We start from the raw sequence: 15,733 nt of genomic DNA, 5'->3' as shown, positions 1-15,733 counted from the left end.
CTCTCAGAGAGGAGAGATGATAGATTCCACAGTGTGAACACCCAGCTGAATCACACTAATTCTGGTATAGAACTCTGGAGGTGCCATTCGTGTCCAATATGATGTGAACTGTATGCCCTGGAGCTGTGCATCAAGCCAGGTAGTGAAGGCTCTCTAAATGGGGCTGATGGCGGGGATGGGGCAGGGCAGGGAATGAATATCAAAGCAAATAGTTTCTCCGTTTTTGCAACTAAGGGCAAGTAAAATAGCAAAACACAAAACATACATTTCAATGCTCATGTAACTGAGACTGAATAAGCCTTCACAAATGCTGTTCCCTCAGACACACTTTTGTCAGATATACTTTGACCAGATACCAAACTCCTATCCCTCATTTACCTAAGTCCTACCCAGATATTCCCTGTATAAAGTAGCACTCTTGGACTTCCCTGGTGGCGCAGTGGTTAAGAATCTGCCTGCCAATGCAGGGGACACGGGTTCGAGCCCTGGTCTGGGAAGACCCCACATGCCACAGAGCAACTAAGCCCATGTGCCACAACTACTGAGCCCACGTGCCACAACTACTGAAGCCCACGTGCCTAGAGCCATGCTCTGCAACAAGAGAAGCCACCGCAATGAGAAGCCCGCTCACCGTGATGAAGAGTAGCCCCTGCTCACCACAACTAGAGAAATCCCACGCACAGCAACGAAGACCCAATGCAGCCAAAAATAAATAAATTTCTTTTAAAAATAATAAAGTAGCGCTCTTAAACAAACAAATTAATTAAAGTAGCACTCTTCACCCCATTACTTCTCATTTCAGTATCCTCTTTGTTTCTTTCAGATAATTTATTATGAATTTGAATTATTTTAAGATTTTTGTGTGCACCTAATTTTTTGCCTATCTTCTCTGAACTGTTGTATTTTTGTCTTGTTCACAATATTCTCAGAGATCAGCATTGCAGGACTCAAATATTTGCTGTCTCTCAACTGGGGACAGTGGATATTAGCCCCCTGGCTAGATATTTGGCAATATCCTTGAACAGGACTGGAGGAAAAAAGAGTCACATTCCTTTGCATTAACGTGAAAGGAGAGTCCAAAACGTTGTTAGTGCCACTGTTGAGAAACCCTGATTTAAACTGAGGCTTTCTGTTTTGGGTTATAAGTGACAGAAACCTAATTAAACTGTGGTTCCTAATCTGATGAACAAACTGAATTTGGTAGGGGGTAAGCAGAAACCAATTTTATTCTCTCTCATTACTGTCCCTGAATATTTCTGAGGATCCATCTCTATTCCTCAGACAAAATCTTAGGCAAAGCCTTTAGCTTTTTTCCCTGGTATTATGATCTCTTTTTCATTCATTTCTTAAGTTTTCCATCTTACAGTTCTAAGAGCAGAGTTCCTAGTTTAAAAAATCACCAATAATGGGCATATTGTCTTCACCTGGTTCAAGTGCATGCCTAGGGGCATTCAACCAGAAGGTCAGGGGCATAAAAGAACAGAGCAGCTCCAAAGACAATTATGTGGATGAAAGTTTCCAAGAGAGAAAAATAGGGGGTGAAGTCAACCCAATATCACACACACACACACACACACACACACACACACACACACACACACAATGATATTGATTTAAAGGCTGAGAAAGAAGATTTCTGATGGGCCAGAGGAGGAAGGATTTTTTAGGCAGAGAGAACAGCATAGGTGAAAGCACATCAGCAAGAGGCCATGTGCTAACTGGGAACTTGTAAGGGGTCGATATTACTAGAGCAGAGACTGAGGGCAGGGAGTAGCGGAAAAGACTAGATGCAGAAGGTAGATCATGAGTGATCACGTCTGCTAAGTACACTTTTCCCTCTAAAGATCCATGAAGAACTTTGAGAAACGAAGCGACATGATGAGATGTATATTAGATTACTTGGATAGTAATGATTAGCATAGTTTGGAGACTATTGCAGAATCCAGACAAAGGAAGGTAAGGGCCTAGCAGTGGAGATGGCTGTGAGAACTACTTAGGAGATAAAAATCAATAGACTTTGAACCGACTACATGGGAGGTAGAACTCAGGAAGGTTCCTCTATGGATCCTCTTTATTTCTATTTTGAGAGTTCACTAACAATTTTTTCTGACTCTAGTCCCAGTCTACTCTAGTACAGTGCCATACTTCTGAACACAACTCTTCCTAAAACACAAATGCAATCATGTAGCTCTTTAATGACTCCTTGTTGCCCCAGAGAATTTTTTCTCACCAAGGGTCTAGGGTGAAAGGAGAAAATTTCTTAGGGTTTAATATCTAAGGATCTTGCACTGGTCTGAACCAGAGAATACCTGTCCAAATTGTGTGCCCTAGGCACCTGCTCCCCTAATCCTAGTCCCCTTTGGCTTTAGTATTAGCCAAATTTACCCCTCCTATCTCATTTTTTGTTATACCCAATGAAACACACTGCCCTCAAACTATTCTAATCTACATCCCATTCTCCTAAAAGGCAAAACACTTGCTTGTGCCTCTCCTATTTAGTGCTGCTTTCCCTAACCCTATCCCTTAGAATGACCTTTTGTCCTTTGCCCTTTATCTTAAAAGCGAACTCTACTCATCTCTCAAGAGTCACCTCCTAGGAGAAGCTTTCTTCAACTTTCCCAGGTCATGTGGGTCCCTCCTTGTATTCTATGTCATGCTCTCTAGTGATATTATACCGCTTACTATAAATTATACAGTGTAATGTCATTATTATACATTGCAATAATTTTTTCACTTTTCAGTCTCCTGAACCAAACTATGTGCAGGGATTTTTCTTACTCACCCTAGTATTTCCAGCATTGAGCACACTACAGGGCACAATGTAGGAAATGGACAAATCAATAAATTTGCTGAATAAATGTGGAAATATTAAAGAAATATGATATAGTGTCTAACTTGAAGAGATAGTAATTTTCTTTTTCTTTTCTTTCTTTTTTTTTTTTTTTGCTCCATTGAGTCTTCATTGCTGCACTCGGGCTTTCTCTAGTGGCAGCGAGCGAGGGCTACACTTTGTTGTGGTGCGCAGGCTTCTCACTGTGGTGGCTTCTCTTGTGGAGCATGGGCTCTAGGCACACAGACTTCAGTAATTGTGGCTCACAGGCTCCGGACGCGCAGGCTCAGCGGCCATGGCTCACGGACCCAGCCGCTCCGCGGCATGTGGGATCTTCCTGGACCAGGGCTCGAACCCGTGTCCCCTGCATTGGCAGGCGGATTCTTAACAACTGCGCCACCAGGGAAGTCCCAGTAATTTTCTTATACTTTAAAAAATGTTTATCATTTAAATGTATAGACAGCAGATACAGTTCTTTTCATTTTATTACTTTTAGAAATAGCACATGGTTTTCTAGACCTTTGTAACGTTATGAATTCTAAATGTACAAAATAAGAATTCTTATTTTCTTGAGGTTTAATTTTAGTATGATTGCTCTTTATTTTTTTAATATTTATTTATTTATTTGGCTGTGCCGGGTCTTAGTTGAGGCACAGGGGATATTCCCCCGTGTGTGGGATCTTCGCTGTGGCATGTGGTATCTAGCTCCTGCATTGAGAGCCCGGAGTCTTAGCCACTGGACCACGAGGGAAGTCCCTATTCTCCCGTTGCGGAGCACAGGGTCCGGACGTGCAGGCTCAGCGGCCATGGCTCACGGGCCTAGCCGCTCCACGGCATGTGGGATCTTCCGGGACCGGGGCACGAACCCGTGTCGCCTGCATCAGCAGGCGGACTCTCAACCACTGCATCACCAGGGAAGGCCCCTTTTTTTTTTTACATTTTTAAATTTAATTTTATTTATTTGTTTATACAGCAGGTTCTTATTAGTTATCCATTTTATACATATTAGTGTATATATGTCAGTCCCAATCTCCCAATGCATCCCACCACCTCCACCCACCCCCCACTTTCCCCCCCCTTGGTTACCATACGTTTATTCTGTACATCTGTGTCTCTATTTCTGCCCTGAAAACCAGTTCATCTGTACCATTTTTCTAGATTCCACATATATGCGTTAATATATGATACTTGTTTTTCTCTTTCTGACTTACTTCACTCTGTATGACAGTCTCTAGATCCACTCACATCTCTACAAATGACCCAATTTCATTACTTTTTATGGCTGAGTAATATTCCATTGTATATATGTACCACATCTTCTTTATCCGTTTGTCTGTCGATGGGCATTTAGGTTGCTTCCATGACCTGGCTATTGTAAATAGTGCTGCAATGAACATTGAGGTGCATGTGTCTTTTTGAATTATGGCTTTCTCTGGGTATATGCCCAGTAGTAGGATTGCTGGGTCATATGGTAATTCTATTTTTACTTTTTAAGGAACCTCCATACTGTTCTCCATAGTCGCTGTGTCAATTTACATTCCCACCAACAGGGCAGGAGGGTTCCCTTTTCTCCACACCCTCTGCAGCATTTGCTGTTTGTAGATTTTCTGATGATGCCCATTCTAACTGGTGTGAGGTGATACCTCATTGTACTTTTGATTTTCATTTCTCTAATAATTAGTGATGTTGAGCAGATTTTCATGTGCTTCTTGGCCATCTGTGTGTCTTCTTTGGGGATATGTCTGTTCAGGGCTTCTGCCCATTTCTGGATTGGGTTGTTTGCTTTTTACTTTTGAGCTGCATGAGCTGTTTATATATTTTGGAGATTAATCCTTTGTCCTTTGATTCATTTGCAAATATTTTCTCCCATTCTGAGGGTTGTCTTTTCATCCTGTTTGTAGTTTCCTTTGCTTTTCAAAACGTTTTAAGTTTCATTAGGTCCCATTTGTCTATTTTTGTTTTTATTTCCATTACTCTAGGAGGTGGATCAAAAAAGATCTTGCTGTGATTTATGTCAAAGAGTGTTCTTCCTATGTTTTCCTCTAAGAGATTTGTAGTGTCCAGTCTTACATTTAGGTCTCTAATTCATTTTGAGTTTATTTTTGTGTATGGTGTTAGGGAGTGTTCTAATTTCATTCATTTTTTTTTTTGCGGTATGCGGGCCTCTCACTGTTGTGGCCTCTCCCATTGCGGAGCACAGGCTCCGGATGCGCAGGCCTAGCGGCCATGGTTCACAGGCTTAGTTGCTCCGCGGCATGTGGGATCTTCCCGGACCAGGGCACGAACCTGTGTCTCCTGCATCGGCAGGCGGATTCTCAACCACTGAGCCACCAGGGAAGCCCTAATTTCATTCTTTTACATGTAGCTGTCCAGTTTTCCCAGCACCACTTATTGAAGAGACTGTCTTTTCTCCATTGTATATCCTTGCCTCCTTTGTCATAGATTAGTTAACCATAAGGTATGTGGCTTTATCTCTGGGCTTTCTATCCTGTTCCATTGATCTATATTTCTGTCTTTGTGCCAGTACCATATTGTCTTGATTACTGTAGCTTTGTAGTATAGATTGAAGTCAGGGAGTCTGATTCCTTCAGCTCCATTTTTTTCCCTCAAGACTGCTATAGCTACTTGGGGTCTTTGGTGTCTCCATACAAATTTTAAGATTTTTTTGTTTTAGTTCTGTAAAAAATGCCACTGGTAATTTGAAAGGGATTGCATTGAATCTGCAGATTGCTTTGGGTAGTATAGTCATTTTCACAATATTGATTCTTCCAATCCAAGAACATGGTATATCTCTCCATCTGTTTGTGTCATCTTTGATTTCTTTCATCAGTGTCTTATCATTTTCTGAGTGCAGCTTTCTTACCTCCTTAGGTAGGCTTAGTCCTAGGTATTTTATACTTTTTGTTGCAATGGTGAATGGGATTGTGTCCTTAATTTCTCTTTCTGATCTTTCATTGTTAGTGTAGAGGAATTAAAGATATTTCTGTGAATTAATTTTCTATTATGAAACTTTACCAAATTAATTGATTAACTCTAGTAGCTTTCTGGTGGCATCTTTAGGATTCTCTATGTATGGTGTCATGTCATTTGCAAGCAGTGACAGTTCTACTTCTTCTTTACCAATTTGTTTTCCTCTTATTTCTTTTTCTTCTCTGATTGCCATGGCTAGGACTTCCAAAACAATGTTGAATAACAGTAGCAAGATAGGACATCCTTGTCTTGTACCTGATCTTAGAGGAAATGCTTTCAGTTTTTCACCATTGAGAATGATATTTGCTGTGGGTTTGTTATATATGGACTTTATTATGTTGAGGTAGGTTCCCCCTATGCCCACTTTCTGGAGATGTTTTTTTTATCATAAATGGGTATTAAATTTTGTTAAAAGCTTTTTCTGCATCTATTGAGATGATCATATGGTTTTTATTCTTTAATTTGTTACTATGGTGTATCACATTGATTAATTTGCATATATTAAAGAATCCTTGCATCCCTGAGATAAATCCCACTTGATCATGGTGTATGATCCTTTTAATGTGTTGTTGGGTTCTGTTTGCTAGTGTTTTGTTGAGGATTTTTGCATCTATATTCATCAGTGATATTGGTCTGTAATTTTCTTTTTTTGTAGTATCTTCATCTGGTTTTGGTATCAGGGTGATGGTGGCCTCATAAAATGAGTTTGGGTGTGTTCCTTCCTCTGCAATTTTTTGGAAGAGTTTGAGAAGGATGGGTGTTAGCTCTTGTCTAAATGCTTGATAGAATTCGCCTGTGAAGCCATCTGGTCCTGGACTTTTGTCTGTTGGAAGATTTTTAATCACAGTTTCATTTTCATTACTTGTGATTGGTTTGTTCATATTTTCTATTTCTTCCTGGTTCAATCTTGGAAGTTAATACCTTTCTAAGAATTTGTCCATTTCTTCTAGCTTGTCCATTTTATTGGCATATAGTTGCTTGTAGTAGTCTATTCTGATGCTTTGTGTTTCAGCGGTGTCTGTTGTAACTTCTCTTTTTTCATTTCTAATTTTATTGATTTGAGTCCTCTCCCTCTTTTTCTTGATGAACCTCGTTAAAGGTTTATCAGTTTTGTTTATCTTCTCAAAGAACCAGCTTTTAATTTTATTGATCTTTGCTACTGTTTTCTTTGTTTCTATTTCATTTATTTCTGATCTGATCTTTATGATTTCTTTCCTTCTACTAACTTTGGATTTTGTTTGTTCTTCTTTCTCTAGTTCCTTTAGGTATAAGGTTAGATTGTTTATTTGAGATTTTTCCTGTTCCTTGAGGTAGGCTTGTATTGCTATAAACTTCCCTCTTAGAACTGCTTTTGCTGCATCTCATAGGTTTTGGATCATCCTGTTTACGTTGTCATTTGTCTCTAGGTATTTTTTGATTTCCTCTTTGATTTCTTTATTGATCTCTTGGTTATTTAGTTACGTATTGTTTAACCTCCATGTGTTTGTGTTTTTTACATTTTTTTCCCTGTAATTGATTTCTAATCTCATAGCGTTGTGGTTGGAAAAGATGCTTGGTATCATTTCTATTTTCTTAAATTTACTGAGGCTTGATTTGTGACCCAAGATGTGATCTATTCTGGAGAATGTTCCCTGTGCAATTGCAAAGAAAGTGTAATCTGCTGTTTTTGGATGGAATGTCCTTTAAATATCAATTAAATCTATCTGGTCTATTGTGTCATTTATAGCTTGTGTTTCCTTATTAATTTTCTGTCTGGATGATTTATCCATTGGTGTAAGTGAGGTGCTAAAGTTCCCCACTATTACTGTGTTACTGTTGATTTCCTCTGTTATAGCTGTTAACAGTTCCGTTATGCATTGAGGTGCTCCTTTGTTGGGCGCATATATATTTATAATTGCTATATCTTCTCCTTAGATTGGTCCCTTGATCATTATGTAGTGTCCTTCCTTGTAACATTCTTGTAACATTCTTTATTTTAATGTCTATTTTACCTGATATGAGTATTGCTACTCCAGCTTTCTTTTGATTTCCATTTGCATGGAATATCTTTTTCCATTCCCTCATTTTCAGTCTCTATGTGTCCCTAGGTCTGAAGTGGGTCTCTTGTAGACATATATATGAGTCTTGTTTTTGTATCCATCTAGTGAGCCTGTGTCTTTTGCTTGGAGCATTTAATCCATTCACATTTAAGGTAATTAGCGATATGTATGTTCCTATTACCATTTTCTTAATGTAATGGGTTTGTTTTTGTAGGTCCTTATCTGCTCCCATGTTTCACACTTAGAGAAGTTCCTTTAGCATTTGTTGTAGAGCTGATTTGGTGGTGCTGAATTCTCTGAGCTTTTGCTTGTTGTAAAACTTTTGATTTAAACATCAAATCTGAATGAGATCCTTGTCAGGTAGAGTAATCTTGGTTGTAGTTTCTTAACCTTCATCACTTTAAATATATCATGCCACTCCTTTCTGGCTTGTACAGTTTCTGCTGAGAAATCAGCTGTTAACCTTATGGGAGTTCCCTTGTATGTTATTTGTTGGTTTTCCTTTGTTGCTTTCAATAATTTGTCTTTATTTTTTGTCAATTTGATTACTGTGTGTCTTGGCATGTTTCTCCTTGGGTTTATCCTTCCTGGGGCTCTCTGCACTTCCTGGACTTGGGTGGCTATTTCCTTTCCCCTGTTAGGAAAGTTTTTGACAATAACCTCTTCAAATATTTTCTTTGATAGGTTCCTCTCCTTCTCTTCTCTCCTTCTGGGACCCCTATAATTCGAATGTTGGTGTGTTTAATGTTGTCCCAGAGGTCTCTTAGGCTGTCTTCATTTCTTTTCATTCTTTTTTTCTTTATTCTGTTCCGTGGCAGTGAATTCCACCATTCTGTCTTCCAGGTCACTTATTCGTTCTTCTGCCTCAGTTATTCTGCTATTGATTCTTTCTAGTGTATTTTTCATGTCAGTTATTGTATTGTTTATCTCTGTTTTTTCATTCTTTAATTCTTCTAGGTGTTTGTTCTTTAATTCTTCTTGGTCTTTGTTAAACATTTCTTGCATCTTCTCGATCTTTGCCTCCATTCTTTTTCCTAGGTCCTGGATCATCTTCATTATCATTATTCTGGAAGTTTGCCTATCTCTACTTCATTTAGTTGTTTTTTGGGGGTTTTATCTTGTTCCTTCATCTGGTACAAAGTCCTCTGCCTTTTCTTTTCTTTTTTTTTTTTTTTTTGTGGTACGCGGGCCTCTCACTGTTGTGGCTTCTCCCGTTGTGGAGCACAGGCTCTGGACGTGCAGGCTCAGCGTCCATGGCTCACGGGCCCAGCCACTCTGTGGCATGTGGGCTCTTCCCAGACCAAGGCACCAACCTGCATCCCCTGCATCGGCAGGTGGACTCTCAACCACTGCGCCACCAGGGAAGCCCTGCCTTTTCATTTTGTCTGTCTTTCTGTGAATGTGGTTTTCCTTCCACAGGCTGCAGAACTGTAGTTCTTGCTTCTGCTGTCTGCCTTCTGGTGGATGAGGCTATCTAAGAGGCTTGTGCATGCTTCCTGATGAGAGGGACTGGTGATGGGTTGAGCTGACTGTTGCTCTGGTGGGCAGAGCTCAGTAAAACTTTAATCCACTTGTCTGCTGATAGGTGGGGCTGGGTTCCCTCCCTGTTGGGTGTTTGACCTGAGGCAACCCAGCACTGGAGCCTACAGGCCCTTTTGTGGGGCTAATGGCAGACTCTGGGAGGGTTCACAGCAAGGAGTACTTCCCAGAACTTCTGCTGCCAGTGTCCTTGTCCCCATGGTGAGCCACTGCCACCCTGTCTCTGCAGGAGACCCTCCAACACTAGCAGGTAGGTCTGGTTCAGTCTCCTATGGGGTCACTGCTCCTTCCCCTGGATCCTGATGCACACACTACTTTTGTGTGCCCTCCAAGACTGGAGTCTCTGTTTCCCCCAGACCTGTCAAAGTCCTGCATCAAATTCCACTAGCTTCAAAGTCTGATTCTCTAGGAATTCCTCCTCCTGTTGCTGGACCCCCAGGTTGGAAAGGCTGACGTGGGGCTCAGAGCCTTCACTCCACTGGGTGGACTTCTGTGGTATAAGTGTTCTCCAGTTTGTGAGTCGCCCACCCAGCAGTTGTGGGATTTGATTTTATTGTGATTGCACCTCTCCTACCATCTCATTGCGGCTTCTCCTTTGTCTTTGGATGTGCTGTATCTTTTTTGGTGAGTTCCAGTGTCTTCCTGTCGATGACTGTTCAGCAGTTAGTTGTGATTCTGGTGCTCTCGCAAGAGGGAGTGAGTGCACGCCCTTCTACTCCGCCATCTTCATTTCTTTTCCCTATTGCTCTTTACTTTAAAGTAACTTTAGTATAAACTGACTTACCTAAACTCTTAATAGAAAAACATCTGTGTTGTTTACGCTTTATTTTACATTTTGATGTAAATACCTCCCAATGGAACGCATGCCTCTTATTGGAGCAGCTTAGCATTTTGATAACTACTGAGGCAATGCAGAGAGAGCATGCTCTACATCAGTCTCTGGCCTCAGATCTCTAGGTTTTATCACTTTCATAATCTCTTTAAGCCTCGATTTTTTGACCTAAGAAATGGCAATAATAATTTTGGGAGGTAACAGCTTTATTGAGATACAATTCATATGCTATATAATTCACGTATTTAAAGTACACAATTGAATAATTTTTAGTATATTCACAGATTTGCACAACTAGTACCACAATCTAAGTTTAGAACATCTCACTACCCCATACCCTTTAGAAGTCCCATACCCTTTAAGAAGTCCCCTCCATTTCCTCTCAGCCCTTTCTTCTCTGGGCGGTCACTAACCTACTTTCTCAATAGATTTTCCTATTCTGGAGGTTCATGTAAACAGAATCATACAAGAACATAATCTTTTATGACTGGCTTCTTAACATGTTTTCAAGGTTTACCCATGTTGTAGCATGTATCAGTACTTCATTCCTTTTTATGGCCAAATAATATTCCATTATATCAATATACTACATTTTATTCATCCATTCATCAGTTGCTAGACATTTGGGTTGCTTTTGTTTTTTTAGCTATTATGCATAATGCTACTATGCACATTCATATACAAATTTTTACTTCAATGTATGTTCTCATTTCTCTTGGATATTGTCTAAGCGTAGAATTGCTGGGCCATGTGGTACTCTATGTTTAACATTCTGAGGAACTGAATCTGCAATATTTGGATGTGTATGGAATAGATGTTGTAAATTAGCATCTAGAACAATACTCTGAGGTCTAGATGCCTTGGTTGGTTTAGTTCTGACTTGTAGAGGAGTCTTGTCAAATACTCTTGGGTGGGTGATAAGAACAAAGATACAAGGGCCAGTATATGGCCTAGTGCATTGTGTAGATTTAAAAGGAGGCCTTGAGTTATTGCTGGGGACTCTGCAGGTTTTAGCAGTTAATGGAAACGGTAATTGGGTATATGAATTACCTAAAAGAATTCATTTACTTAGGTAATGTCATTGGTTTTAATTGTCAAAGTGCTAGACTTTGGTCAGGTTTAATGTTGTCACTTGATAAGCACTGTTTCCACCAATAATTAATGAAGTACACTGGTCATATATTGTCTCAGATGGAGTAAGCAGTAATCCTAAATGTCTAAAATAAAATATCAGATATACCCAATCAGTGTAGTTATATACGACTTCGGTGCTTTCTGCCTATGTTCCACTCCTAAGAACTGGCTCCTTTCTTTTTTTTTTTTTTTTTTGCAGTACGCGGGCCTCTCGCTGTTGTGGCCTCTCCCGTTGCGGAGCACAGGCTCCGGACGTGCAGGCTCAGAGGCCATGGCTCACGGGCCCAGCCGCTCCACGGCATGTGGAATCTTCCCAGAGCAGGGCCCGAACCCGTATCCACTGCATCGGCAGGCGGACTCAACCACTGCGCCACCAGGGAAGCCCTGGCTCTTTTCTTATAGGTCCCTTTTATGTGTTCCTCAATGACTTCCCCTCCGCCTGCCTTGCTGGGCACTTTTCACTGTTTCGTTTCCTAATACTTTGGAAAAAATCTCTAGCTAACCATTTATCAATAGATGGTCCACTTAGCTCCTGATTTCAAGATACAATCTTTTAAGATAACTGAAGAATGCTACATTCTATGGTGTTCACATGGTCCACAGGAAAACTTTTCTTGCAAGATAGCTAGTACAGGACATTTCTGCTGCAGCCCCCTCTCTCTGCTCAGTCATCAAAGGCCTCTTTGGGTAGTCTGTTGCCTTTAGATTTTTCAGGTGACATAAACTACAGGGCACAGATGTCAACTTGTCTGAATTTCTTAAAATTCTTTCACTTGGCTCAAGGTAGTGATAGGACGGAATAAGCAAGTAACCTTCTCTCTCCACTCTTGGGGAAGGAGAAGGAAAAATGCAAAGCACTCCAGAAAATTGTCTCCTAGTTATTTCCATTCTCCAATCTTTTTTGATCAATTCTGCCACATCATTCCCTGGAGGTACATGAGGGCTAAGAGTTGCTAAATGGGCTGCCCTTTCTCCTAGCATGCCCTATGTGGATGATTTAGCATTCTTTTTTAGAATGCTCAGGGTACTTGGCATCTATTTTGCTCAGCTTTGCAGCTTCTGCCAAAAGACATGGAAAAGTCCCACCTAATATGCCATATATCTTAGAAATATGTGCCAGGGAATGTTCTAAGTTCTTAACCATTTTTTGATGTCACGGTTGGATTCCATTGACATTCTGGTAAATTCTATGGATCCCTTTCTCAAAGTAATGTTTCTATGCATATAAAACAAAATATGTAGGATTACCAAGGAAACGAATTATATGGAAATAAGAGTTTTATCCTTGGATTCCACAGAGGTACAAGTAACCCAAGTTAAAAACTTATATAAGAATCTTAGGTGGGGAGGGATAAATGGGAGATTGGGATCAACATACACACCACTATATAAAATAGATAATTATGGGAATTGCCTGGTGGCACAGTTGTTAAGAATCTGCCTGCCAATGCAGGGGACATGGGTTCGAGTCCCGGTCCAGGAAGATCCCACATGCCATGGAGCAACTAAGCCTGTGCACCACAACTACTGAGCCTGCATTCTAGAGACTGCGAGCCACAACTACTGAGCCTGTGCACCACAACTACTGAAGCCTGCGCACCTAAAGCCCATGCTCTGCAACAAGAGAAGCCACCGCAATGAGAAGCCCACGCACCGCAACAAAGAGTAGCCCCCGCTCGCCGCAACTAGAGAAAGCCCACGCACAGCAAGGAAGACCCAATGCAACCATAAATAAATAAATAAATAAATTTTTTAAAAGAGTATATATGTATATGTATAACTGACTCACTTTGCTGTACAGCAGAAGGTAACACAACATTGTAAATCAACTATAATCCAATAAAAATTTTTTGTAATCCTAAAAAAATACCTATATAAGATTCTTAGTGCTTTACAAGTATTATTACATTTCTCTTCTCAACATCCCAATGAGGAAACTGAGGCATAATGAGGGTTAGTACCTTGCCTAAGACCATGCACCTAGTAAATGGCAGAGAAAGAATTCAAACTGTGGCAGTATGACTCCATAGCATTGTTCAATACTATGCAGACAGGATACACAAATTCGCTAATGGTTGATGTAGCAAGTACCTCAGTATTTGAACAATAGCAACAACTAATATTATTTCATGAATTCCACTTCCTGGTTTGGTGAGCACTACATGATGACTTTGGTTATCTGGGGGAGGATCAGACCTTTAGAATTAACCCAAGTGCCATTTTTTTTCCTAGGCCAGGATAGCAGAAGACATAAAAGATATGAATGTTCAAATACAAGACTGTGTCCATCTGTTGCTAACATCCATGTGGACCACCCTGTCCTATGGTTTAAGCTACTATTTGTTCAGTTTTCTTTTGCTTCTTGCTAACAGCATTGTACCTGATATATCCAATAATGACTAAGATTGAATATTCTGGTAATCCAGGAGAAGGGAGGCTTGTAGCAAACTACACTGATTTAGCAAAATAAATAAAATCTGATAGTTCTTATTCTCCTATTAAAGAGTAAAATCCATACCCAGTGTGTAATAATATCTTTCTCATAATGGTTATTGTGGAATTAAAGGAGATAGTGTTCATAGGAAAGTGGCTTTAAGTGGTAGTCATCATTATTACTGTTCTTCCCATTAGGCTGAATGTTTGGAAGTTGTGGGAAATAGGGAAGAGGCACAGACATGAGATGGAAGAATAAACAAACATAGCCTTACAAATTCCAGGTTCTTCAAGTGTCAAGAGCAATGTTCACAAGTGCACAATACTTTCACACACAACTCAGTCTGTGCATTTTTAGTTATTATTCATCCGGTAACGTCAGACACTGCATTACCATTCTCCCTATTTTCCATTTCACTAAATGGGAATTTCGAACACTACCAGAAAAGACTTCATTCTTGATTCTTAGATAGGAATAGTAGCATGTGCTCTCATGTTTTAGCAACCCTTACAAAATTATTTTGGCTTTTCACCACAAATATGCTCAGAAATTGGAATTTTAAAATCTGCAGTTCTGACGGAATGTTTTGGCTCAGGACTGCACATAGAAACAACATGTTGTTTTCTGTTGTTCTCCCTCCCACCCCATTAGTTTACTGAGTATTAGACAGAACCTCGGAGCTGTGAATACATTGCCTAACCCCTCAGAGTTGACCATATTCACATATTATTTGGTAGCCTAATTCAGTAGGAAACATGGAGAAAAGCTAAAGAGGAATTGAAATCAATAATAACTTCATCATTAATACAGGATTGTAATGCCTCAACATTAATTTGTTTGGGGGCTGTGTGTCTGTAGTAGTTCTTAATCTGGGACCTGTGGATTGGTTTTGGGCATCTAACCTCATATATATATACATATATATGTATATATACACACACACAATTTTTTCTTTTAATAGTATGTGAGTGTATTTTTTTTAACACTGTATTTAAATGACATATGAGGAAAAGGCCCCATAGTTTTCACCAGATTCATAGTATGGTCCTAGAACTCTCAAGTGGTTACGAACTAGGATGCTAGTTCTTGACAGCACTGTAAGAGGATACGATTCTTCCATTCTATCTGGCAGGGCGAGAGCCTCTACCCTAAACAAAAATGGCGGGAGCTGCTTCACACGTAGCCCTTCACGCTGAAAGGCTAGGAGGCCCCCGCTACTTTCTCTCCACCTTCCCACTCCTGACCCCGGAAGGACTCCGCCCCTGGGGTCAGCCTGCGGCTCGCTGCGGCGGGGAAGTAGGCGTGGGCAGGCTGCACTTACCCTGGAGCGCCAGGTACGCGGGCGGAGGGTCTGGTAGGGTCGCAGCGGCCACGGGGTAGAGGCTGCTGGGCGGGCAAGAGCGCCAGCTTGCGACTTTTGGACTCCGAGTGCGGGTGGAAGAACAGAAAGCCGGAGGGAGGCCCGCCCGGGACCGCTGAATCAGGGCGGGCTGGCGAGGGTCGGTCGGGGCGGATGAGCCGAGAGGGAGCCCCTTTCCTGGTCCTCTTGGTAAAGAAAAAGGAAGCCCGCACAGGAGAGCGCGGTGGGGGTGAGGTAGGCCTGAGGGAGGGGCAGCTAGTGTGGTACAAGTTCCTGCAAGAATGTCAGTGGTTTGAGCGGGGAGTGGTTTTTGGATGAGGAAGATAACGCTTTCCTTGAAGATGCTTTCCGAGAATAATTTAGCATCGGGAGGTTTGTGGCTTTAGAACCCTTCTGTAAATAAAGTTGTTCAACTTTTATTTTCTGGAGGGAGGACTCCAAAAGGTCTTGCTCGTGCACAGACCTTTATTATTATTTTATCATTATTGCAAGTAAGCATTTTTGCTGTATTTCAAGTATCTTCTCAGAGTTCGGTTGTATAGATTATCAAAAATTTGTGGATATTTCAGACTTTCATTCTTGCTTGGATTATAAA

At 40.8% G+C, this 15,733-nt stretch overlaps 1 protein-coding gene across 7 annotated transcripts in view; it reads left to right on the top strand.

Annotated features, from left to right (window-relative positions):
* The first annotated feature begins 15,026 nt into the window (after positions 1 to 15,026).
* MIGA1 (mitoguardin 1) overlaps positions 15,027 to 15,733 on the top strand; it is a 94,007-nt gene continuing 93,300 nt past the window's right edge. For 2 of the 7 annotated variants that reach the window (XM_067044436.1, XM_067044446.1), the window contains exon 1: positions 15,032 to 15,112. Coding sequence is in view for 4 of the 7 variants with exons in the window: in XM_067044390.1 (XP_066900491.1) it covers positions 15,292 to 15,372 (81 nt within the window). In the remaining 3 variants the exon portion in view is untranslated. The other 5 variants (XM_067044390.1, XM_067044419.1, XM_059075340.2 and 2 more) reach the window with 4 other exon arrangements.

Source organism: Kogia breviceps, chromosome 1, assembly GCF_026419965.1.
Source record: "Kogia breviceps isolate mKogBre1 chromosome 1, mKogBre1 haplotype 1, whole genome shotgun sequence".
NCBI classification, from domain to species: domain Eukaryota; kingdom Metazoa; phylum Chordata; class Mammalia; order Artiodactyla; family Physeteridae; genus Kogia; species Kogia breviceps.
The sequence above is the reverse complement of the archived record's forward strand: the minus strand, read 5'-3'. Positions and strand labels throughout refer to the sequence as shown.